Raw genomic sequence first — 27,376 nt, 5'->3', positions numbered from 1 at the left:
GGCTCATTTATCTTCAGTCAGAGTCTATATTTGGGCACTGTGGCTTCCCTCTAACACGGACAGCTTACAAACAGTCACTATGTACTGTGTCACTATGTACTGTGCAAAATTTTGCCACAAAATCTTAAGAAGTTGCATCCAGCAGACAATGCATCAAGTAAGAGGATATATACCACCACTGTTGTACCTTATAATTGAATTTCCTTGTAGCAGAGGGAAATAAGAGTCCTGACAAAATCAGGTAAATGTAGGTGGCAACATAGAAATGTGAAATCATCAGTAACTGGATGTGAAATTTGAACGCATGACCTCTCTCTAGCTTTTTCTAGCTCAAACACTTCAGACATATGGGTCTGAAATTTTATTCTTCTCTACTTAAGACAAGAATACATTTGACTCTCTTCTCTTACAGTCCTTTTGTCCTATTGCTGGCTTATTCTAGATTTTCAAATGAATTGAGAAATGCAGAAAATCAATTTGGCAAAACTTATGTTCCTCTATTAGACTTTCTGTTTAACAATATAGGAATTTCAAATGATATGGGCCCAAATCCAATTAAAGTTAGTCATGCTTTTATTCTACTAAAAATTGCTGAAACAAGTTAGTAGTGCATTAAGCGCCACTGACTTAAGTCCCATGGAAGAGCTACCACCAGACATCCTGAGCAGCCTAATATGGGTGCTCTGAATATTCCCATGCTGCTGCAGGCTTGCAGCAAAGCACAAGAGGTCTTTCACTTTTACGCAGGAGTGCAATACTTTTAAGAGCTCTTCCCTGCTCCAGAAGCACTCACTTAGACCAGAAACATGTTTCAGCATCAGTGTGTTTCCAGTGCAAGCTAGTGCTTTGGAGAGTGCAGGCAACCTCCTAAAAGTATTTGCACTCCTGCGCAAAAGCACAAGAGCACTTATGCTTCACTGTGAGCCCACAGTGGTGCTGGAATGCTCAGAGAACTTGTGTTAGGCTGCTCTGGATGTCAGCCACTGACTTTAGTGGAATTGGGGTCTAAAGAGTTTGTTTTGTTTTTTACATTGCAAATGATGGGACTGCAGACACCAAAGACATCCATCCATCTATCTTTCTATAAAATGCTAAGGGCATATGTAGCAAACACTGTGGTACATGACACATCTCGTGAGAGAGAGCTGAGAGAGGGGGGGCATGGTGCAGGGCTAAGTGGAGGTTAGAGGGGCAGGTGCTGCTGCCAAGGAGGAGGAAGGAAGGGCAGAGGAGGAGGAAGGAAGAAGACACTTTGAACAGTGAGTCGTGAGGCCTCTGTTGCCTCACTCACCAAGTCTCCTTGTGAGCATGATGGCCAAGCCGGGGTGGAAGAGTACACCAAGGGCCCTCCGTGCAGGTCAAATGGCAAGCCCTGGCTCAGCCATCCTCCTCACAAGGAGACTTGGCAGGCCAACAGAGGCTGGCCCTCTGTGTGCTTTCCCACCCCAGATCTGCCATCCTCCTCGCAAGGAGACTCTCCATGGGTGAGCAAGCAATAAAGTCCTAGCGTGCAGATGCTCTGAGTGGGATATGCTAGTTACAGAATAATATTTGAGACCCAGTGTACAGCTCTGCTATCTTCAGAAAAGGTTTCAAGCCATGTATATTGAAAGGCTGCCCTAGTATGAGCCATTTCCTAATGCTGAAATATACTGTCACAAAAAGGCCAAGCATGAATCTGAACAAAAAGGTACAACTGTTCTAAAATGAACTTCTCTTCAAGTTCATTTTTCTGTAATGTGTACAGAATGATCTGACCACTGACATAATACTGTAGGATGATTTACAAACTTCCTTTAATTGGAGAAACAAGTTACATAATATATTTAAAACATTTTCTTGGCATAAATATGGTTTTCAATTACCACAAGAAAGCATATGCAGAGCCAGTGTGGTGTAGTGGTTAGAGTGCTGGACTAGGACTGGGGAGACCCAAGTTCAAATCCCCATTCAGCCATGATACTTGCTGGGTGACTCTGGGCTAGTCACTTCTCTCTCACTCTAACCTACTTCACAGGGTTGTTGTGAGGAGAAACCTAAGTATGTAGTACACCGCTCTGGGCTCCTTGGAGGAAGAGCAGGATATAAAATGTAAAAAAATATTTTAAAAAATATAAATTATTTTCCAAACTCCCAGGAAAAAGGACCATTGTTAAGCTGCTGAATATGTAGTAAGACTTCACATAAAGGTGTTTTGTTTTTTGCTTTCACACAGAATATATCCCTCCTGTGGTTCTCTTAGCAACAGCTTTAACATTCAATTTCATTGCTATGGTATAAAAACATAATATGACACTGCAGTATACAGCACTTTGCAGGGGGAAGATACCGAGGCATGCCTCAACAAAGAAAGAAATCCTGTTACGCAGATCACCACACCCTGTGCATGGAGCTCCTAAATATGCACTGAAGAGACAGTCAGTGATGACACACCAAATTCATAAGGCAGCAATGGCGACTTCCGACAGCTTACATTACTAAGAAGTTTCCAAATTATCACTGCATATACAGATATGGAGACCTTGCTCTCCTTTAAAAATATTGCTCAAATCTCACGAGTCACTGCTTTCATAACACCCTTTCCGAGAAAAACACAAAGGATGGTCAGCAACTCTTTGTGGAAAAAGCTATCCCAGTTACAACTAGAAATGATTAGCACAAAACCATGAACAGCAATGTTAGAGGTACCGACTTGCTGTAAAGTCTACAGCTTTAGGAATACTTCAGTCCACTTATGAAGCACATCACAAACTAACAGATTCAGCAGCTCATGTTTCTGCAAGAGAGGGAAGTGCAGGGCTCCGAGAGTAAAAGGAAGCAGGAACTACTTAACACAATTAGCCCAAAGCACTACAGACAGCAACAAGAGCGTCCCGGGGGGGGGCAGTACTCACTCTACGCAGCTGGTTTATTCCTTCCCAAGTTCTAGCAAAGAGACCACGTGGATCCTTATCACAAGCTTGTTTTCGTTTCAGTATATATCACTTCTGCCCATGGTTTCAGTTTTTTTAACACAGTCCTGGCCAACCCCATGTCATTTGAGGAAGACACAGCCAATCCAAGTATGAGGCATCTGAACACCCTCTGCCTGCAGGCTTATTGGCTCCACCTTCCCATTGGATGAAGGTGCTTGACAGATCCTCAGATGAACAGAGAGCAACAAACAGCCTAGTCAAAATGGAAACGGGAAGTGATGCACATGCCAAATGTGCATAATTGTGTCACAGCAGCTTATAGTCATAGAAGTTAACTCCTCATTCCTGAATTCACAAGGGATGATTTACATTTTAAAATTGTGTTTACATTTTATGAACTTAAAATTAGCCCTTTTACTCCATACAACATCCAGCACACCTGACATTTTATTGCAAACAAGAATTTGTTGGATCCAACTCATAATTGTAACTAAAAGACTGGCAGAGTCCTTCAGGGTCTCAGACAGGGCTCTGGCTGCTGCTAGTCTATGTAGACAGAATGAGGATAGATGGACCAACATCTGACAGCTCCACCTCTTTATAAAATAATATTTGTATACAAGTAAACATGCAGTACAATAGCTACAATACCAGGCAACCTTACAGGGACTCTATGCATCGTTCATATTAAAAGGCAAACTTTAAAGACTGCAGAATGTATCCGTTCAAGTACCGCATTCAGGAATTCCCATTACTTCAAATAAGTGAGGATTGGTTAAATCTAAATGGCTTATTGACCTAGTCAAGAATACCTCAATACTGACAAGCAGTGCTTGTAATACTCGAGTGGGCAGTGGGGGCGTATTCCTCATTTTTAGGCCCAGTTCAGATGACACGGCAACCCTCATTTACATTCACCTGAGGTTGGTGTTCATCATCCAAATGCGGGAAAACCACAACTGCAGTTCCATTGCCACCTTCCTATTGAGGATTGAACCCTTGGCTTGAAGTTTGGTTGCTTGCTGGAACTGGAGCTCTGCTGACCCCATGGTGTCATTTGAATGCAGAGACCCGGGACTTGCGCTCAACTTCCTCACACAAGCATGCCTCCTCTCACATTAGGGCCAATGCTTGCCAGGCAAGTGACATGCTCAGTAGGAGGGGGATCGCAGGTGGAGGAAGTGGAACCACAGCTACCGGATCATCTACGGCCTCCAAATCATTAACTACGGCCTCCAAATCTCTGCTCATATCATTGCAGCTAAAGCCAATCCATTGAATTTGGTCAACTAAATGCAAGATGAAGACTGCTTTCCCAGTACTATTCCTTTTCAGGGTGGTTTATATCAATGTGCCACTATACCTAGTGTGAGCTATAGTCAACTTTGTAAGTATCTTTGTTAACTTTGAAACTTGAGCAAGATCACTCACATCTGTTAATCAAGATTAATCTGCATCTCTTAATTGTGTGTTAGACATAATAAAAACTGCTTATTTAAAAACTGAATACCACAGTTTTTTAATTTGGATTTATACAAACATTCATTTTGTGCTGGAACCACAGAAAACATTAAAGTTGCAGCTGACCAGTTTAACATTGCAATTGCTTGAACCTATGTAGTCTCAAATTTAAAAATTCAACCAAAATAGCTTTAAAACAAAACAAAACATATAGACACATACTAAATTTCTACAGCATCCAAGAAATTGCAAAATACTGACATGATTTATTTCCAATCATCCCGCCCCTTCAAGTATAGGATCTGACAAACAGATTTTTCATCACTCAAATTTCCGCTATAGTTTCTAGTGCTTTTGAGTGGGTGGAGGGGCCTATAGAGACTGAAAATTGCCAGCTTTTTCACACGTCTAAAAGGGCTTACGAGATTATAGACTTGCAACAGACCATACCAATTCCTGCATCAGTGCCACACCATAAAACACAAGTTATAAATGATGCCTCTGCAGATACAGTAACTAGCTCTGTAAGCAGATACCACCAGCATCAGTGTTTAAGATTAGATTGTTAGCAATGCATCTGTTGGTCACACTTCCAGGAAGGTGGTCAAATCTAAGAAAATACAATTTACCTTGCCAACGGAAGACGTGCCACTTGTCTGAATTTTGGAAGATCCAGTGATACTAGTAGGTATAGGTTTTTTCTGAGAAACAAAAGAAATTTAAATAAGAAAATGTTACTACTATGGGTGAAATAAAGATAGGCTTCCATTTCTGGTGTTTTCCCCCCAGTTGGTGCTCCTAATATATTAGTCAGCATATTAACATACTCACCATTTTTTAGTTAGCATTATATGAAAGCTTGAACACAGATACTCTAGATTTACTTTTTAAAAAAACATTTTATATCCCGCTCTTCCTCCAAGGAGCCCAGAGCAGTGTACTACATACTTAAGTTCCTCCTCACAACAACCCTGTGAAGTAGGTTAGGCTGAGAGTGAAGTGACTGGCCCAGAGTCACCCAGCAAGTATCATGGCTGAATGGGGATTTGAACTTGGGTCTCCCCAGTCCTAGTCCAGCACTCTAACCACTACACCACGCTGGGATGCAAAGGAATTAAGCACAAAGACTTAATTCAGACAGTCCTCTAGAGTCGGGATTCTCAACGTTGGGTCTCTACATGTTATTGGACTTCAACTCCCATAATCACCAGCCCCAGTGGCCTTTGGTTGGGAATCATGAGAATTGAAGTCCAATAACATCTGGAGGCCAAACGTTGAGAACCCCTGCTCTAGAGGACTCGCACACTCCTTTCTCCCATCTTACCCATTACATTGCTTGCCAACAGTGGTCCCTCTAATTTTTTACATCTCTGTGCAGAATGAGTTTTGTTCCTGGCAGCAGTATCAAGGCACTGTGTGCACACTTGCATACAGAGTGGGGTCTTCCTAATTCAACCTGAGCAGGATCTAAAATTAACTGAGCGGACATCAGAGCGGACATGTGAGTGTGTGCACGCCTTAGAGGGAACAGTGCTTGCCAACTTCAATTAAATGCTAACCACAGCTTTCCAAGACTTCTACATTCACAAGCTATGGTGAATGCTTTCCCTCCATACCAGAATTGGAAACCATAGTTTGGAGTGGGTTGTCCAGTTCATGTCTGAAGGGCAACTGCTGGCCATAGTTTGCAGATTCAGATGCAACAATTTAGTTTGGTTAGTGTTACATAGAAAATCAAGATGAAAGCTGTGCACAAAAGGAAAGGAGGGAGCACTCAAGCTTGTGCCCAATTTCTGACCCTCTTAATTATTGTTTGGAGAATTGTCATAATTAAGCCATACCAAGGAATATAGAAGTAGACCATAAGTCTTTATGAGAACAAGGAGATATATGAAAGATACCATGTTTCCAGGTCTCTTCCAACAGCTTCCCATATATATAAAATATTGGTGTTAAAGGAGAATGTTATAGTACTGCACAGGTCAGTTCTCATGGGGCAGAACAGAAGTAGTTTTATTTTTATACATACTGTTATATTTACTCTATTTATTGTAATTCTGAATGGCTGTGTTATTGTCACTTCTGCTTCTGTTTGGCCTATGGCTGCAATAAAAGTAAACAAACAAACAAGTAAGCTAATGTTATCTTTTCAGAAAGCTTCAAAAGTAGGAGCAGAATTACTGCCATGCAGTGTGGCATGTCCAAGGTAGCTTAGCAAAATCCAATGATCAATGTATCAAAGGCTACTGAAGAGGCTGGAAGAATCTGCTGTGTCACTGTGCCCCTTATCTTTCTCTAGTTTTAATCTATAAGGCAATTTCCAGCCAAGATCCGGCCTAGGACAGTACTTCCTTTAGGAATGCGTGAAACTGAATAGCACACGCTTATCTTCTCCCAGAATGGTAAATTATTAATACAGCACCATTAATTTACATGACACTTTACAAAATAACAAACCATAAAGGAGATACATCCTTACCCCCATGCTTATCAGTCACTTATCTCTCAGCCTAACCTACCTCTCGGGGTTTTTGTGGGGATAAATATGACCATGTACATCACTCTGGGCTCCCTGGAGGAGTGGGATATAAAGTAAATACAATAAAATACAAAAGTGGACACACAAGGACCTCCATCAAAAGAGAGGGCATCGCTTCATCTACAGATCAGTAGAGCTATAGAGATTCGATGGTCAGATCAACTAAGATGGGCAAGTCTCAAGCATATTGTTGGTTGGTCAAATCTCTCCAAGGCAACCTGTCAACATCCTTCAAGAGTCAGTGTGGTGTCAGCAATGAGGGTGTTAGGCTAGAAATGGGGAAAACCAGATTCAGATCCTTACTTATGTATAAGCTCACAGAGTCACCTTGAGCAAATCACTTTCTTAGCTTTACGTACTCACAGTATTGTTGCAAGGATAAAAAGTTGAGGAAAGAGCTTTGTATGCTAAATTGAGCTACTTGCAAAAAGGGTGTGATAATATGTTTTTTGTTACACCTGCTGAAAATTATCTAAACAAATTTAACCAGGCTGGAAGTGTCCACAGCCTATGTTTTATTTTACTTCAGCCATGGCATCTAAGACCTAATGCATGCATTATTGGATCCAAGGCTATGGTAATGGAAGATAGGCCAAGCCAATTAAGCAGTGGGTCTCAAGTCCACCAGCCAGCACATTTTGGCTTCTTTGGTCCAGAGGCTACTAGTTGGCACAATAGTACATGAAATTAACAAAAAGGTAGAAGTGCTAAACTTTTGCATGGAAAAAAAAGATATGTGGTCAAAAGATTTGACCACATTGCAATGAGACCCTCATGCCACTGGGTTGGAGCCCATTTCCAGGACTTTCTTTTCCCCCGTGATATTGTTTGCAGGGAAGTCCAGGCAATATAAACAGTATTATTTAATCCTGCTAATAGAGGAGAAGTCAAAAGGCACTTGTAAAGATATTGTAATTAGTTTGGGGTTACAATTATGAATGATAGCCGGCCTATTCTTTTGTTAGGCCAGTTGAGGTTTCTTAATTCAAGTTTATGGTTGAGAGATCACCTTAGAGGGGGAAGTCGGAGTTTTGTACCATGGCATCTACTCACCTCCACTTCAAGGGAAAAGCTGATGTGCATGTGTATAAAAACAAGAAGGAGCCACTTGGAACAGACAGGAAGCTCATGAGGGAGGCAGAGAGAAATAGACTGTTTCGGGAAAGATTGGAGAAGCAGGCCAGAACTCAAACATATTAGGGTGCAAGGTTTTCCCTCTGGTTATCTGATGTAACCTAGTGCTGCTTTTGAAGTGCTCTGCTATTTCAGTTCAACTTTATGAACAGCCTATATCTCTGAAAATAGAACAAGGGCAGGAAGCCCTCCAATATCGCAGGGGTTGCGTTCTGAGAAAGTCCAGTGAACAATGAATCAATGATATTGGAGTGCTTAACCTAACCCCCCAAAATGGGGTTTGGTTTCCACACTCAGGCAGTGTGAGTGGTTGGGACACTTAAGGAGTATCCCAGCCGCTTGTGCCACCTCTTAAAGCCTCCCCGTGTACCAGTTGGCATGCAGGGAGACTTTAAGAAGTGGAACAAGTGGCTGGGTGCCTCTCCCACTGTCTCTAAGTATCCCAATGCTTGAAGAGACAAAGGGAAAGGCACCCTGACACCTGCACCACCTCTGAAAGCCTCCATGCATGCCAGCTGCGAAGCAAGGAGAGTGGCGATTTAATGGGCATTCTCCCAACTTCCCAGTGGCCACAGGTTTAGTTATCATGGGGGATTAGTTATTACAGGGGATTAAGAAAGCCACAAATAAGCGGAACTACCTTCACAATAATGTATCTCACCACCTAGAGATTTACATATCAGATGGTATAAAAATATAATAAAGAAATAAATATGCAGACAGGTGGCCCACGAACAAGCAGAACTTCAAATGCAGAACCGCAATATTCAAGGGTCTCCTGTATACCATAAGCCTAAAGGGATTTTATACCATAAGCCTTCAAAGGAAATCAGAATCTGGGAAACATTGTACTCCTAGAATTTTTCACCACTCAGGGAAGTGGGGAGCATGTGTAACAATATTTTCTGAGTGAGATACCATAAAAATGCCTTAACACTAATATTTATGAAACCAGAAAGCTGCAGCCACATCCATGGACAAAATAATCTATGATTATATTTAATTTTTCATAAAGGTAAAGAGCACATTGTCAGAAAAATTATCTGACTCAGACAAGAGGACATTAAGCATTAATGCAGTCTTTTCCCATTTATCAACTTCCTATTCAAGCACGGGGGCAGCAACAATATACAGTGAACTTGATTTTCTGTTTTGTGAGTCAGGAGATCGTATTGTGGAAACATGTATTGTGGAAACTCAATTTGGACCCAACTGTAACCCCCCTCTTTTTCTTTCTGCACCCATACAAAGGTGCCTGACATCGATGAGCCGTATCCGAGAAGAAATAGTTCAGGAATAAGACAGTATTTCACACTGGTGCTATGAGTGACATAGGGAGCCAAAAGGGAGCAAGAAGAATGACAAATGCATTTCATCTCTTTGAAAGTCTGCTAAGGACTCCCTGGCCTGCCTTCTAAATTAGGCTAATTGTATGGTTATTTCCCAGCAGTCCCAAGAACATTCCCCAGGCTCAGTTGATACTGTGATCAGGATCTAGACATTTACCACTCTCTGTACTGGTCATTTGTATTCCCAATTACCCAGCATGGCTTCTTTAAGCATACATGTGTATTGGGCAAGCTGATGATCTTTCATCTAGTTTCCAGTCAAAATATTTCAACTGTATTCTATATTTCTAGCAACAATCTCATACACACACAAAATCCTTCAGATCTCGCAGAAACAATGATGAAATCAAAAAAATTATGCAATTTCTCTTCTGATACAATAGCTGCATCTTTTGAAATAAACAGTTTCTACAAGTCACGCAAGCCACACTTTATATAATAAGAACAGCCCTGCTGGATGAGGCCCAAGATCTATCTAGTCCAGCATTCTAAGCCCTTCTTAAAGTCATCCAGGATAGTGGCTGTCACTACATCTTGTGGCAGAAAATTCCATTGGTTAATTAGGTCCTAAATTCCTTGGCAATCAGTTTCATGGGATGATCCATCATTCTAGTGTTATGCAAGAAGGAGAAAAATATATATCTCCACACCATTAATGACTTTATAGACCCTCATGTGGACCCTCAGTCTTTGTGCTAAACTAAAAAGCCCCAGGTACTGTAGCCTTACCTAGTAGAGAAGGTGTTCTGGATCATCTTGGTTGCCCTGCTCTGTACCTTCTCCAGTTCTACAATTTCCTTTTTGAGGTACGGTGATCAGAACTGTATGCAGTACTCCAAATGTGGCCACACCATAGATTTGTATAAGGGTGTTATGGTATTAGAAGATTCATTTTCAATCGCCTTCCAAGCATGGGACTTTTTCACAGCTGCCGCACATTCTGTTGAGACTTTCAATGAATCTTGTGGTTGAACACAACCACAAGATTCCTCTCCTGGTCAGTCACCGACAGTTCAGACCCCATTAGCGTATATGTGAAGCTGGGATTTTTTGCCCCAATATGCATCTCGTTACACTTACTAATACTGAACCGCTTCTGCCATTTTGTTGCCCACTCCGAGTTTGGAGAGATCCTTTTTCAGCTCCTCGCAATCTAATTTGGATTTCACTAACCTAAATAGTTTGGTGTCATCTGCAAATATGGCCGCTACTTATCCCAACTCCTAGATCATTTATGAATAAATGTAAGCACATTGGTCCCAGTACAGAATCCTGGGGGACCCCACTTCTTGCTTTCCTCCATTTATACCTATCCTCTGTTTCTTGTCCTTCAACCAGATACCAATCCACACATGAACCTGTCCCCTTATCCCATGACTGCTGTTTTATCAAGAGTCTTTGATGAGGAACTTTGTCGAAAGCCTTTTGAAAGTCCACGTATACTATGTCAACTGGATCACCTTTATCCACATGCCTGTTGACACCCTCAAAGAATTCCAAAAGGTTGATGAAGTAAGATTTCCTTTTGCAGAAGCCATGCTGGTTCTCCTTTTGCAGGGCCTGATCTTCTATATGCTTAACAATTTTATCTTTGAGAATGCTTTCCATCAATTTGCCCTACACACAATTTACCACAGACGTTACACTAACCAGTCTGTAATTTCCTGGAAACCCACTGGATCCCTTTTTGAAAAATGGTGTTATGTTGGCAGGTTTCTAGTCCTCTGGTACAGAGCCTGATTGTAGGGATAAGTTATATATTTTTGCAAGGAGGTAGGCAATAACACATATGAGTTCTTTAAGGACTCTCAGGTGGATGCCATCTAACCCTGGAGATTTTTTTTTTTGGAGACAGCTAAAGATCATCATATCTTGTCATCTCTATCCAACAGTTCTTTTGCCTCTGTCCCTGAGAAGCTCAGTACAGGCACAGGTATACGCTCAGTATCCTCTGCCGTGAAGACTGATGCAAAGAACCAGTTTAGCATCTCTGCAATCTCCATAGTCTCCTTAATAATCCCTTTCACCCCCTCATCTAATGGACTGACAATCTACATTGACAGGTTTCCTGCTTCTGATTTATTTTAAAAGGTTTGTCATCCCCCTTGATGCTTTTAGCGAAATGATCCTCAAACTCTCTTTTCACCTCCCTTAACGTATCCTTGCATTTCTTTTGCCAGAGTTTATGTTCCTTTTTGTTCTCTTCATTTGGACAGACCTTTCAATTTCTGAATAGGGGTATGCATGGAACCAGATTCACCAGTTTGGTTTTGATCCTGGATGTTTTGTCCTGGATGTCCAGTCCAAAGAGCACCACTGGGTGACATCGCTGGTTAAGTCTGTTAAAAAGGTACCTCTTGCCACCGCCCTCACCGGCTGCCACTGCTTCAGATTGGTTCTTACAATTCACCTCATGCCTTAATTATTTAACTTATGGCACAGCCTTGTCAAATGCATCAATCTTGTCAAATGGTCAAATGCAGGAAAGCTCATAATCCTGTCAGGTGAATTCACAACCGATTCGGACACTCTGTGCAAAGAGTGCTCCTTAATGGCTCCTCATCAAACTGGAGGGAGGTTTTGAGAGGGTTGCCATGGAGCTCTATCCTGGGCCCAGTATTCTTCAACACTTTTATCAATGCCATAGACAAAGGGGTGAAAGGGATTCTAATCAAATTTGCAGATGGCACAAAACTGGGAGGGATATCCAACACCTCAAAAGACAGAAACAAAATTCAAAGTGACCTTGATAGAATGGAACACCACAAAATCCAACAGAGGCAAATACAAAGTTCTGTACTTAGGCTAATTAAATAATTAAACATAATGCAGTAGATTTAAATTATTTAGGAGCACAATCTAGCCAAAGTAAAGCACTTTGAAGTCCCACCGATGCAAGCAAAGCTTAAAACTCCACAGCTTTAGCTGCATCAGATCCTAAGTGTTGCATAAATGATCATCAATAAAGTAAGTTAAAACCAAATTAAAATACAATTCCAGCCCTAAAATCCATGGGTGACATCCAGACTAACACAGCACAAGAGCTATATGAGAAGCGCTGGTGCTGCTGCCAAACTCCCAGCTAATGCAGCACCAGAGCTTGACAGGAAGGGTGGAATTCTGACAGCCCCTTTCCCCCAGAAGTGTTTCTTCTGCTCAAAAAATGCAACCCACAGGGAATTTTTTTTTAATCAGACAGAGCACTTCCTGGGGAAGGGGAGGTCATCAAAATTCACCCTCCAATGCACAAATTGCTGGTGCTGCATTAATCAAAACCATCAGCAGCACTGGTACTTCTCACATAGCAGCTGCACTTTTGTTAGTCTGGATGTCAGTCAGTATACAATCTGAAAAGCATCTAGATTTCTGTATGCACACTATAAATTGCTTCACAGATAAACTGATCTCAAATATGGTATATGAGTATAAGTGCTGTGATCACTGATGAACCATCTAACAACAAATCAGTGGTCATTCCTAGAAGTATTAAAAATATTCCCTTGCTGGTCCAAAATTTCTGAAATTAGATGCCGATGCTTATCTCTCAAAGCTGGCTCACTCATTTAATTGGCACCTGTGTTCATTACCTTTAATATTTTATGATTAGCCTGGCTTGCATCCCATAAGTGATCATCTTACTCTACTGATCAACACAATAGTAACATAGACAGCAAAAAGCTCAGGAAGCAAGATTATATACTCTGCTATCATATGAAATCAGGAAGCTCTCCTTACTCCATTCATACCTATCACTTTTCCACTCATAACATATGCAATGCAACACAACGCAACACACACATCCCCTGTAGTGATGTGCATGGAACTGGTTCCGTGCACACTTGGGAGGTGGAGGAGTAGCTTTAAGGTGTGGGGAGGGTGTCCTTACCTCCCCTGCCACATTTCCCCCTCTGGTGCTGCTTCCAAAACCACTGTTGCAGGGCTGATGTATACCCTCTTGCCGCCCCAGTCAGTGCAATACTGGAAGTGGCAAGCGCATATGCACGCATCATGCATGTGTACACACACACTGGCCACTTCTGGTATTACACTGACTGGGGTGGCAAGAAGGTATATAGCCACCCTGTGACTGCGGTTTTGGAAGCAGCACCCGAGGGGGAAACGCAGCCGGGGAGGTCTTTCGAACCAGTCTTTCAAACCAGTTCGGCAATCTGAATAGACTGCCAAACCTGTTCGTGCACACCCCTAACAACCTATTTCTGCAGTAAGTTGTAAATTAAATCCTGCTGACATTCCCAAGTCTATCTATACAGCATATAGTCTGCAAATTCATGTATAGCTTTCAACATTATTACAAGGCAGAATTATTCCTCAAATGTAACTGTGAGCCCAATTATTAATATTTTAGGTTGCATCATTTCCCAATATTCTCTCTGAAGCCATAATTGCTACTTGGAACAACCAGTTTTACTACAAAATCATTCCTAAAACTTGCTATAGCACTTCAGGTACAGTGGCTGACATCCTAATGCTGCATGCATGCTCCTAACATCAGTGCACATGTAATGCTAGTCCCCGTTTTAGTCCTTGTGTTTCTGAAATGTGACCACTCTTCTGCAAGAGCACATATAATTTGCAACTCTCCCTAAACTCTGGAAGTGCTCTGTTAAAGCAGAAACACATCCCTGACTCTCAGCAGTATGTTTCTGCTTTACAGAGCACATCTGGAGCATGGAGACTGGTCCATGGAGTCACCCAGGCTTCTGAAGTGTGCCATTTAATGCTGTATGCATGCCAATTGAGCACACGTGCAGCATTAGTCAAGATCAGCCAGTGTATATTAAAGATGGGGTGTACTAACAGCTGCATCACAAAATGAGCATCAGGCTGGCATTTCAAGAAAGTTACACCAGCATCACAGGCAGACCTACTATATAAGTTATAGATTAGGATGCTAGCCATTTAAGTCAACTGGCAAATGGCAAATTCCATAGAGAAAATATATTCCTGAAGAATAGTGCTCAGGCTGGCAAGCTTCTTTTAAAATGAATTTTAATGACAGCCTAGTAATCTTGCTTTTCAATGTGAACCCAGGAATAGAAATGTCATAACTGGAATTGTTTGCCTTTAACTCCCCCCGTTACCACACAATGGTCACTTTCCAAATCAAGTGAATGAAGTTTGCCTCAAAAGTGGCATGAAGCAGGGAGGATGGGTTCAGACAGTAGAAAAAGCAGTAATGACAAGTTTATCTTGAAGATATTATCACTTGGTACTGTTACTGCAGAACCATCCACTCTTGACTACAGGTAGAAGGGAATGGGGGAAGCAAGCATTAGACTCAGACAAAAGCCAAAGTCTCCATCTCATTTAACAGATGATCAACTGAGGCTAGAGTCTGAGCTGTGAATCACAAGGGCTCAGGAAGTCTGCTCGTCCACGACGAGTGAAAAATTATGCCCGATAGAGGGTGGTTTCCTGATTAGTAATATACCAACATAGCTCGATGAACCATCTGATAAGTAAAGTTTTTAGCTGGCTGGCCGGCCTGTGCCAACCTTTTTTCACCCTATGAATCATGAGTTCCCTGGTTCAAATCTTACCCCCATCATGAATTCACTCAAGTGGCCTTAGGAAAGCCACTCCTTCTCAGCCTCCGTTTCCCAGTTGCATTATGGGGATAATAGTACTTACATATTTTACAGGATTGTTGTAAGCTTTATTGCGAGATAACACATACGAAGCATCTTGCACACTCAAGAAGTGCTATACAAATGCTAAGAATTATCTCACAACCAGAGGTGCTCTTACCCCTGGACTTTGGGGCCAAAGTCCAGGGTCTCCATACCCCCTGCCCCCCCCCCATCCTCTTTAGTCTATCATGGGAGGTGTGGTTTGTGCCCTCAAGAACCTATGTGTTAAAAAATGATGCTTAACTTGCAGCCGGGGTGCAGGGGGGATCAAAGGCCTTTAGGTCCAGGTTCCAAAATTACCTAGGTGCACTTCTGCTAACAGAGAGAGAGAAGTATCTGAGAACACAGGAGTACTCATGCAATCTCCTGCTGTACTCTCTCTTCTCTAAATTGAGGCTTATATCAGCGATATAGCTTTAGTAATTTTTGATAGCTTTCTGACACAAATACAGATCAAAAATCACTTATCCGAACTGCTTCGGACTGGATAGGTTCCGGATTTTGGACTTTTCCAGATTTTGGAATCGTCCATTGATAGGGCTTGGGCACTGTGCAGCATTGTAATAAAGACTTCCTTCTTGCCGCCTCCCTCCTTCTCCTCTTCTCTCCCTCTGTCCTTCCATCTGTTGATAGCTGAAAACAATCCAGAACAATAGCCATGGCAGGGCCTTGGGGCGGGGTACACAGTGGAACTCTCGTGAGAGTGCGCAAGAGTTCCAGCGGGGGGGAAAGGAAAACAGTGGCGGTGGTGAGGAGGCAAGCAGAAGGGGCAGCAGTGATGGGCGGTGAAAAGCAATGGAGGCAATGAGGCGGTAGACGGCTAAAGAGGTGAGCAGAGGAGGTGGGAGGGGGCAGCCTGGCCCTGAGCGAGGCGGCCTGACCGCATTTTTAAAGTGAGCTGAGACTTTTCCCCCACCCTACCATAGTGTCCGGATATAAAGGATACCCGACCTGTACATGTTCAGCACGATGAATATTAAAATTTGATTCAAGTTATTTTAAAAGTAAAACAGAGTTGTTGCTGCCTCCAAATTTAAAAACACTACACTGTTAGTTGATGCATGACGTAATACCACTGTACTGTCTATGAACAATGATTTCCATTTGGACTCTGCATCTTCGAGGACTACAGTACGGCACAACATCTTCCTTTATACAGGTAGGCTGGAAAAGAACTTAGGCAATGAAAGAAGCAAGTGAACAGAGACAGAGTCAGAGAGTGTGTATTACAGCAGCCCTTGTTCTTTAGGCAATACGATATTTAGTCATCTGCCTAATAAAAAGGCAGAAGAGCTCATGTTACAAGTAAATTGCCACTCATTCAGGAAGTCTCAAAAGCACAATTGAGATTTAGGTGACATGATGGCTGGAGTGGTTGAAATGTCAGATTCCTGGTCTTTTGAACTCAAAGAATGCCGTTTCAGCATGCTAGGCAGATATTGTTAAACAAAGATGTTTACTCTGTTGTGCCTCTCTACTTCCATGCCTTTCCCTTCCCACACTGTTTAAATTTAGACTGTAAACGCCTTAGGGTGGAGATGTCTTTTGTTTTTTTTTTAATGAGGCTCTAGGAAGACTTTAAGTTAAAACACTTTATCATTGTTCTTAGATTTATAACAGAATCTGGTGCATACAAATATTCAGTCTATATTACATAGGCCAGGTTCAGATGCAACAGGAAATCATATTTTCCCCCAATGTGAGAATAAGCCTCTGAAGGTTGTGGGCTCACACATTCTGTCTCTCCTCCTCTTTCACATAGAATAGGGGGAAAGGAAAAGCTTTTAATTTGCAGTAAATCACCAATTCTGGTTATATATAAAATCAGGGAACTATGGTGTATTTCAATCCACACTTAGGGAAAAACAAACCAGTAACAAACAGTTTCAGGTCCTGTGAAGGTGTTGCCTTACATATTTTAAGGGGCAAGCAGATTGGACTTCTAAATCTGAACCCTTGGTTTTGTTGCCAAGTGTACCCTGGGTTGCCTATATTCAGACATAATGCACATGGAACCGCAGGCCCACTCAACTGCAGTACCGTGTTATGTGCAAATGCAGCCCAAGTTTTTAACATCCAGTATGGATGAGGGGTCCCCAACCCTCCCTGCAACATCTCTCTCCACAATCAGTCACCTGAAACTCCTTTTCCTCCCAGGCCAGTTCTGATCCTAGAAACAAACTGGACTGGGAAATCATTCCTGGGGCACTGAATTAAAGGTTAGGGTTGAACTCTGAAGGAAAAAATGGATGGGCAGCACCACTTCCAAGCAAAACATAAGCAGGAAAACTTTAGGGGGGAAATAATGCTTTTATTCATAAAAGCTTTCTCATCTGCAATTATTTCACCTTATGGATTTTGAGTGAAACCACTCTCCATTCAAGAATTGCATTTTTAAAATAAATCACATTATTTAATGCAATCATTTTTATTCAAATTAATTATTGTAACTTAGGGCTTTGTAGTTACCTCTGCTGCTTCTGCTCCCTTTTTCTCTCCTGATGTACCACTCACATTTTTGTCACTGTGCTGTAAGGGAAACAAGGCAGATTGATTAACATCAACATATCACCTACTAAAGATTTTGAACAGAGAACTGCATAAACAAGCTATGAATACACTGGAGCTTTGGATTTGTATTTCTGGAACAGCAATCCTCACCCTGCACAATAGAGAAGGCTATATTTTAAAACTGTTTGCCATCTCCCATGGCAAACTTGGCACTGCTGTTCAGAAGTACTGCTGAGTGCACACAAATATAATATAAAATACAGAGGGCTGGATATTACCTATAAAGCCCTGAATGGCTTGGGCACTTTCTTCTTCATGAATCCCATCACCTATTAAGATCGGAGGTCCAGCAACTCATTTATTGAGCACCAAATCCAGTCCTTCTCTAGGGCTGCCCCAGGGCTCCGGAGCACACTTCCAAATGAAATCAGAACCTCCCCATCTCTGGCTGTTTTTAAGCAACTTTTGAAGAAACATCTATTTTACCAAGCTTTGGGCTTATGTTTTATTGATGGTTCTTTTAATTTGTTTTATATGATATAAAGTTTTAATTGTAAACCACCCAGAGATTTTATATAGGGCAGAAAAGGTAAAGTGTGCCATCGAGTCGATGTTGACTCCTGGCGACCACAGAGCCTATAAATAGTTGAGATCACCTAAAGTGGCTTTCTAGATTGTGATAACTGTATTAAACAAGCAAAAATGTTCATCATTATGATGCATGGGGTGAAGAGAGGGCTTCTGTGTTTCAACTACCCTTGGAAGACAAAAAGGTTTGTACTTCACAGTTGCACATTGCATCCCTGATGCTGTTCTGTTCAGTGGAGACCACCTCCAATCTTAGGGGCAGTGGGCATGTTCTGCTCTCAACATAGCAACACCCCCAATAGGAGCACTTTACTCCCCACCCCCAGAGTGAGGGCCAAACTGGACATGTACCTGCATGCAATTTAGAAAGGCATGTTTGCAACTGTTTTTTCACAACACATTGGGGACCCCAATCCTGAGGGCATGCTGAGCTAGGGGATCACCACTTCCTGGCTATTGGTAGCAAATAGCACCTTTGCAGGAAAGCAACAGCCTTATGGGGTTGATTTTCAACAAAAAAGGGCTTCAAAAGGAAGCATAACCCCTCTTCCCCATGTGCTGCAGTCCCAACCAGGATATTTACTTACAGCATTTCTATCCCATTCCTCCAGCACACTGTTGCTTGAGGTGGCTTCCTCAATTTAAAAACAAAAAGTAAAATCCCACCACCCTTCCCCTGGTGCACACAGCTGGCTTTCATGACAAACAGAGCTTCTTGGTTGAAAGCACAATTCTTTAAAATGTATTCCTTCAAACATGTAATTTGGCCATGAATGGCAATTATTCGTGTATAGGGGAGAAAATAAAAGATGGATACCGAGAGGGATACAAGCTAAACCTGTTCTGGGATGACCAAGTGTTTTGTTTTGTTTTTAAAGAGGGAAACCAATTTCCATGCCCTCCCAACCAACCATTTTGTCAACTGGTTTCACCATCTCTGTAATCCCATGGAACCCAGTGGGAGTCCTTGACAATTAAGCCTGCCCCGTCTGCACAGACCCTCCATTTCTTCTACACAGTGCTACTCTGGGTCCCATCAGTCATTCCAGAAGGCAACAAGAATAGCCGGTTCCCAACATCCTATTTTATACAGCAATTCATAACCTTACATGCAGATTATATAAAAAGGTACTAAATTTATCAAACTTCAGATTAAATTAAAATTTAGGTAGGGCTCTTAGACTAAGCATCGCCACATGGATTTACTTTCAGTATGCTTTAGTACGCAAAGTCCATGTTTCCTCATTTCAAACTGTGTCTATAATTTGTAATGCAAATAAGGCTGGCAGAGGAATAAACACAATCCCACTAATCAACCACAATAACTCTCAGTACATCAATCCAACAGATTATGAAAAGTATATGGTTAAAAGCAAAGAACATCCTACAGCTTTGTGAGCAAGATCTACTCACTAGGTGAGCTGCACCTTGCTTTCCCACCCACTTAAGGTGCTGACACAGCATTTCCATAACATAAATTTCTGATGCAGGCCTTTATAGTGTTTCCCTTCAACAGCCACAAAGCACTGTGGGAAATTCTCTTATGTCTCCCATTATTCTTTTATAGTAGGTAGGTAATAAATCTGGCACTAAATTAACACAAAACAGCAGCAAATTATCCTTTTATGGGTCCAAGCTAACAGTGGGAAAAGTTAATATTTTCTTTCCATAGTGATGTTAGGATCAATCATTTAAAGCTTCTTTAGCACATATATTAGGCTTCAGATTTAGACACAGCAAAGAATTGACTCAGCTGTTCATGGCAAGTTTGCAAAGATTTCCTTCACCTTAGTTAGTTGTGTTGAAACAAACACAGAGTCTGCTTTCAAACATAATGGCAAACCATGGGTTCAATGGATCTGCTGTTTGCCCCCATTCCCCCTGCCATGCTCCCAGACGATCCCGATCTAGAGCCTGGGAGCCTGAAAGCAGGGGGAGGGATTGGTTGCGTAGGTTTTCTCCTCCTTATGAAGGACAGCCATGGTAGCCAATTGGAGGAGAGAGGGAGGAGCTTCCTATCCTCAACTCCAGTTTCAAAGCTTCCAGCCGTTAGACAACATGATGCTTGTTTCTGACTTTAGGTTTTGGCAGCGAAACTGGAGTACAGCCTAGGGTTCAAAATTTAGGTTTGGGATCGGAAACCTTGGGTCACTTTTCTTGCAGAATTGCAAGTTCCCACATTCGGATGACCACAAACCTGAACCTCTGGCACGGTTGCCTCAAGCAACCTGGCATGCACACCTCCACTCCTTTCTTTCAGGGTTCTCTGACACTTGCAGGTTCAGTTACCTCGGGCTGAAAATGAAGTAATATAGGAATTGTGGTTGCTTTCCAGCAATCCAGACACAACCACAGACCAGAAAACTTCCAGAGTTGCAGGTCAGGAACACAGGAAGCTGCCATATACTGAGTCAGACCATTGGTCTATCTAGCTCAGTATTGTCCTCACAGACTGGCAGCAGTAGCTTCTCCAAGGTTGCAGGCAGGAATCTCTCTCAGCCCTATCTTGGAGAAGCCAAGGAGGGAACTTGAAACCTTCTGCTCTTCCCAGAGCCACAGCTCCATCTCCTAAGGGGAATATCTTACAGGGCTCACATGTGTTCTCCCATTCAAATACAACCAGAGCAGACCCTACTTAGCTAATGGGACAAGTCATGCTTGCTACCACAAGACCAGCTCTCCTTTGGTTTTGGTTTGGGCGGTATATAAATATTTTAAATAAATAAATAAGCCACAAACATTTTGAGAAATCCTGAGCACTAAAGATACTAACCAATAATATCCCAGCACAGCATCTTTCCTTAGGATGCCTCCCAAGATTGGTGTGTGTGTGTGTGTGTGTGTGTGTGTGTGTGTGTGTGTGTGTGTGTGTATACACTCTCTCTCTCTCTCTCTCTCTCTGCTTGATTTCTCAGAATTGATGATTCTCAATCAGATGTGTGAACCACCTTCTCAGAACAGTGATGTGCTTGAATTGACATTAGGCAATATGGACATTTCAATATGTGGATTCACAGATGCACGTCAATGAGTACTCAACATGCACTGTGAACCACTTCTGAATCTAAGGCTTCTACATCCCTGTCCTCCTTCCAAGTATACAAGCTCTCAAAAATAATACAAATACTGTTTTAAAACCGTAAATGTTTGGCCTGGTTTCCAGGGTTTTTAAAAAACTGTATAAAATGTTTTAATTGTTAATGGCTTTATGTTGTTTTTATCATTTCTGATTTTAACTGTTAATTGATTTTAGTTTTTATTTTAATGTAAACTGCCCTGAGCCACTTTTGGAAGAGTGGTATAGAAATCAAATAATAAAATAAAATGCCATAAATATCGGCATGGAGCTCCCAGTGATATTATTTCTGCCCAGAGATGCAAGTTTGGGATGGTGTACAAATATAAATAAGCCAACCAATTATACGACTCTTCAGTGACAGAGTGTTATAAGTATTTTGACTTATAATTATGCCAAACATTCTTTGGGTGGAAAATACAAAAGCACAATCCAAAGTCCAGTATCCTTCTGCTAGTATGTGAAGGCATGCCTTATCTGATGTTTAGCTGGAACCACATTTTTTGAAATGCATCCAATTTAATAAATAATATCAACTAGTAACAGTCAACAATGGTATAAAAAGAAAGGTAATTTCTCAACTTGTCAACTGAACAGTAGTTTCAGTTTTCCTCATCAGCATTTGCAATAATGTTCAATGAGGCATAATAAAAAGCCATAAAAAGCATGTTCTTAGTAGCCACAATTGACAGCTCTGACTCCTTGATCTGCAAGGCATGTCCAGCAAACTAGAAGACACAGATTCCAATAAGACAAAAAGGCTTATACACTATCGGTACACTTGCTAAAAAAAAACACCAACAACTACACCAACACCAGAGGGAACTAGCTTATGTGAATTTACATAAGTTTCAAGAAAAAATAAAGGTCTGGTTAAACCAGAAGACTGTGGCAATGGAGGAATGTTCCATGGTAAAGAGAGGAGAAAAGTCCTAATTGCATTAAATGCTGTGCAAAATATATTTAAGCTTGCATTAACTCATATTTAAAATGTAAACAAATATATAGTACAATCCTATGCATACCTGCTCAATGTTAAGAGCCTGTTTGGGGACTCCCAACACAATCCCTACATGTGATTTGAAACTACAGGCTTGTAGTTTCCATTTTGACTATCTGAACACGTGGGAACATGGGCACACCATTTGTCTACATGGGCTAACTCCCAAGGATAAGTCGCTCAACAGGCAGCATGAGAAGGTAACTCCAGGTCAAGCCTAACACACAACTGAAAGGGGACCTATTCCCCCGTGCTTTCCTGTCTGTTCAGGAGGTTGCTGAGCACACCCGAGTTAAGGCGAAATTATGTCTCTAAAGGAGTAGCCGAAACTCCTCTCCTTGTTAGCACAAAGGAGGTGCCTTCTAGCTAATCACTTTCACAGGAATAAGAGATAAGATTGCAGCAGGCTTGTCCCACTAACATATGTTAACTAACATAATGTGTTAACCCCTGCTAACTTGGCAAAGGGGCATCTTTTAACGTGGTGATTCTCTTTATTTAGCAGGGGGAGAATAACTGGCCCTATCCACCCACAACACAGTACCTCCAGTGACTGTTGCTGGTGTCTTTCTTATGTTTCTTTTTAGAATGTGAGCCCTTGGGGACAGGGATCCATTTTATATATTTATTATTTCTCTGTGTAAACTGCTCTGAGCCATTTTTGGAAGGGCAGTATAGAAATCAAATAAACAAATAAATGGCACGAAGCATGGGGAAAGACCTCATTAACAGCTCAGGTAGTGTCAGGTCGTCCTGACACAAGATAAGTTCTGAATCCACTAACTCAATGTTTTTACATACAGATTGTCTAAACCTTTTAACGTCATTGTGCTCTAGACCAGTGTTTCTCAACCACCGGTCCGTGGACCAGTGCTGATCCGTGCTGGTCCAATCCCCCCACCAATTTCGAGCCGCTGGGGGCCACCGCTGCTGGGAGCTCTCCGGAGCTCATTTCTAGGCAGGCAGCCCTCACTGCTAGGATAATGTTCATTTCGAGGAAGCTAGATTAGTGTTATCCCAGCAGCAAGGGCTGCCTGCCTAGAAATGAGCTCTGGAGAGCTCCCAGCGGCAGTGCCCCCCTCCCCGGCTTGAAATTGTTTTTTGGGGGGTGCTTGGGGGTGGGAGTGAGGGGGGTGACCCCTTTACTAACTGCTGGTCCTGGAAACTGTGCACAAAGGATGTACCAGTCCATGACTCCAAAAACATTGAGAAACACTGCTCTAGACTAGAGAACACTCACTTAGGATTGAACAGGACAAAATGTATTTTTTTGTCCGCCATGTATGTCACCCTTCTCAGGAAAGTGGTGTGTTCAGCATTTGGCCCCAGGGCAGGATCCTGCCTATTTGTACCACAAACCCCAACAAACAGTGGGTCTCTTCTCCATATTTACTTGCTAAATGTACATGTCTCTGGGCATCAGCTGTTCCATCTGGCTGTGCCTTGGCCCTTATGCCATTCCCGCTTTCAGCCTCCAGTTTAGCTGTCTTCAGGCCAAATCTGAACAGCACACTTGGCTGCATCAGAGAAACTAGTCTCCTGAGATCAGACCTCCTTTAGACTTTTACTGGCTTCCTGACTCACAAGTTACATGCATGCCTCCACTCTGGCATCCCGTTTTCCTGCTTGGTCAAGGAGAGAGACCCCTCAGCACCCACTGAGCAACAGGTGTCTGACACACCATCAGAAGAATCCAGATATACTAACCAACCTATGCTCAAAACTCCTTTACTACCCTCCTTCCTTGCTCTCTTTAAAGTCTAAAGCTGTTTTCCAAAGGCCCATTTCTCTGGCCAGCCTTGAGTTGATTTTAATTTGAATCTCAAGCTAAAATGCCTTGTCGTGAGCTTCAGTTTCGTATTAGTCTTATTATTTGTATTGCTTTGTGTTTCTTATCAATCAGTTTTTCCTTCTGCACCCCATTGCCCTAAATAAACCTGATTGTACTTTGAGTTTAACTCTGTTATTACTTTCCAAGACCAAAGCTATGCAGAAGTTCATTCTGTAATGAAGTATTTCAGAAGTTTATTCTGTAATGCTTGCTCTTGCTTCGCTGATTTCCCAAGTTAGTCCGGAGTGCATAGCCAACACTCCAGAACAGTTTCATTAACGTCAAACACAGTGGAACTTACTTCCAAGTAATTGTGCACAGGACTGCAAGCAGCCATTGGATATGCTTACAATTCCACAAAGCCTACGTTCTACACAATTTTATTCTCAAATTTCTTCCCTTCCATTCTTAAGCCACTAAGAGCTACAGTTGCATTGGATAGCTGTGTAAAGTTCCAAACAGAAGGCAAACATTGAACAGTTACAAAGTTGTTCCCAGAGAGAAAGAGAGAGAAACAATGCAGTTTTGAATCTCTTACTGGTTTACCTTTATCTAGAATGCAAAACAGGAGTTCCATATAAAAATGGGAGCTTGCATATTTCTGCACAAGCAAAAAGGTTGACCTACTTTGCCCATCTGACCCTTGTCAAATTGACACATATTTAAAGACTCTGCTGACATACCACACAGGGGTACATCAGTCCACTAACTCTGTGCTCATGCAAGTAGAGCAAGTTATGCAAATGCAAGAATTGTGCAAATAAGAGTAAACAAGAGAGTTACAAGAGTAAACCCATTGTTTCCAGTGGCCTTACTCCTGCATCACATCCTTTGCGCAATTTGTGTACACACAATGTTACTGAATCGATGTACCCTTGCACAGTATGTCAGCCTTCTTTCCTCCACCACTACTACTCATATTGATACAAAAAGACCCAGAGGAACAACAGCTGTCATTGCATTTTAAATGTGAGTGACTGTTCACAATTTATTCCATCTACAATAGGCTCCAAGCAGTGTTCCCTCTAACAGTGATTCCCAGATGTTGTTAACTACAACTCCCAGAATCCCCAGGTGCAATGGCTTTTGTTTGGAGATTCTGTGAGTTGTAGTCAACCACATCTGGGATTCCCTGTTAGAGGGAACATTGGCTCCAAGCCTTGTCTACATTTACTTCCGGTAATTAAAATCACCTCACTGAAGTAGATTTAGAGACAAGAACATATTGCAATCTTGAGCACACACTATTAGCTGTTGTGCCATCCAGCCTTCTTGGATGTTCTTGTACATCCTATTATGATGGATGGCACAGTGTTTTGTTTTGGGTGGGATCCGTGAAGTCAGTCAGGACCTTGTAGACCTTCTTGCTTATATACAATAATGCTCAATTTGTGAAATGTGTCAGTTCTAACCACTGTGGCATAATGGTGGCAAGTAGATAGATTGATTGGGAGTTCAATGGTGCAGTGGCTGGCAGGCCATGCTGTGCCAAACCTTAGAGATCTGTCCATAATGCCACACTTGACTATTGATCTTGCAGTGGCTCAGGGCACAATAAGGAAAAATAACCTAGTGTGCATGTTGCAGAGGTCTGTACATTTTTGCATTTGAAGATTTCTTTTACGGATAAAGTGGGGTGGGGGGGAGTAGAAGCCTAGCATTTATCCTACATTTCTGTAAAAACTGCAGGGAATTCCACTGCAAGAAATAAGGATGATTAATTATTTCAGATACCTGCCTGGAGAGTTTAAAGCTAATAAGAGGTTTTGTGTTCATTTTAAGTGCTGAGACTCTCTGGGTGGTTTTCCCCATCAGCATTCCTATAAGCACAAATTTGGATGACACCAGTTCACAGCTGCTTCATCATGGTTCCACTTGAATTCCAAGCACACCTTAGGAATCTTAAACAGTACACCTTTCACCTGGTAATTGATTTCATTTTTGAGGTAAAATAGTGACTACAAAAGAACACATTTATATCCAATTTCCTACAAGGAATATCCAATGGATGTTAGTGTTCAAGTATTTTACATGAACATGTCTAAAAAAATTATTAAGACTACCTTTCAATGCACTTACTTTGGAGTAAGCATCATAGGACAAAATGGTACTTACATCTGAGTAAACATGTATAGTACTGGACTACGTATTTTGTGGAAAAGGCTGATATTTCAAAGTTAACTCTGCTGCTTTCTGAATTGTGAAACAGCTGCAATTCAGCAAGAAGAAATGTGCACAAATTTTGTTTTTACTGTAAAGTGGCTCTACTGAAAACAATTGAACTAACAAAATAGACTATTTAACAAATGTGTTAGTCCACTTTTAATGTACAATGCTTCCTAAGGCAGTTTATGATAGTTAAACAAGCTCTTACCTATGGTCAGTGTTCCCTCTAACAGGGATTCCTGGATGTTACTGACTACAACTCCCATAATCCCCAAGCAAAGGCTATTGCAGCTGGGGATGCTGGGAGTTATAGTCAACAACATCTGGGGATACCTGTTAGAGGAAACACTGCCCGTGGTCCCAATCTAGGTTCACTTGTACACACCTAGCACCCCAATACATCTGCATCAAGGTCCAGATAGGCACTGTGGTATATATGTAAGTGTGTGAGCTACATACAGAAGCCTTCTTCTGCACATAGATATTCCTAGCTGAACGGGGGTGTGTGTACTTTTTTCCCACCCCTCCCTGTATCATTTTACAACCATTTGCTACAGTTTATGAATCAAGCAAATTACATGAGTGGCTTTTTTAAAAAAAATGTAATTGCAGGTTTCCTTAGAAAGATCTTGTGTGATGGGAACTACTAAGCTTCAAAGAGTTATGGTTTATTTTAAGAAGGTTACAACAAGCTGCTAGAATACACTCAAGAAAAATCCATAATGCCAAGAACAGTTTTTAAAAGTTTTATATTAAGTACTTGTTCAGAACAGAAGACAAATCTACTATTGTGCTTAGTCTCAGATGCATCACCAATTCTCCAATTAAAAACATTAATAGAAGGGAGGAATATACAAGACTTTTTGGGAAACTATGAAAATTAGTAAGAATACAGCCAAAGAAGTTTGTGGGAGCTTTGCCACCAATTTCAATCAGATGTGGACTGTATGTCCAGTTTTCTGAAAAAAGGATTCTATGGAAGTGTATACTTTCATACAATTCCACACACCCACACACCCTGAAGCTACAATATGTTTTAAATAGATTTCTATGCCATCTTTTCAAAATGGTACATGTATTAACAGCTTATTCTTCACAATGTATATGATTACCAAGAACTATGTACAAGTTGTTTCAAGATGTCTGTGGTTTACT

At 41.6% G+C, this 27,376-nt stretch overlaps 1 protein-coding gene across 10 annotated transcripts in view; it reads right to left on the bottom strand.

Moving 5' to 3' along the window:
* The window catches only part of CAST (calpastatin), a 94,663-nt gene that overhangs the window by 63,042 nt on the left and 4,245 nt on the right, over positions 1 to 27,376 (bottom strand). For 5 of the 10 annotated variants that reach the window (XM_053292474.1, XM_053292475.1, XM_053292476.1 and 2 more), the window contains exons 2-3: positions 17,519 to 17,578; positions 5,006 to 5,077 (exon numbers count right to left, since the gene is read on the bottom strand). In XM_053292474.1, the coding sequence (XP_053148449.1) occupies positions 5,006 to 5,077; positions 17,519 to 17,578 (132 nt within the window). Of the gene's footprint in view, positions 1 to 2,894; positions 3,015 to 5,005; positions 5,078 to 17,518; positions 17,579 to 27,376 lie in introns of those variants that run through there. The other 5 variants (XM_053292480.1, XM_053292482.1, XM_053292481.1 and 2 more) reach the window with 3 other exon arrangements.

This window comes from Hemicordylus capensis, chromosome 2 (assembly GCF_027244095.1).
Source record: "Hemicordylus capensis ecotype Gifberg chromosome 2, rHemCap1.1.pri, whole genome shotgun sequence".
NCBI classification, from domain to species: Eukaryota; Metazoa; Chordata; class Lepidosauria; order Squamata; family Cordylidae; genus Hemicordylus; species Hemicordylus capensis.
The sequence above is the reverse complement of the archived record's forward strand: the minus strand, read 5'-3'. Positions and strand labels throughout refer to the sequence as shown.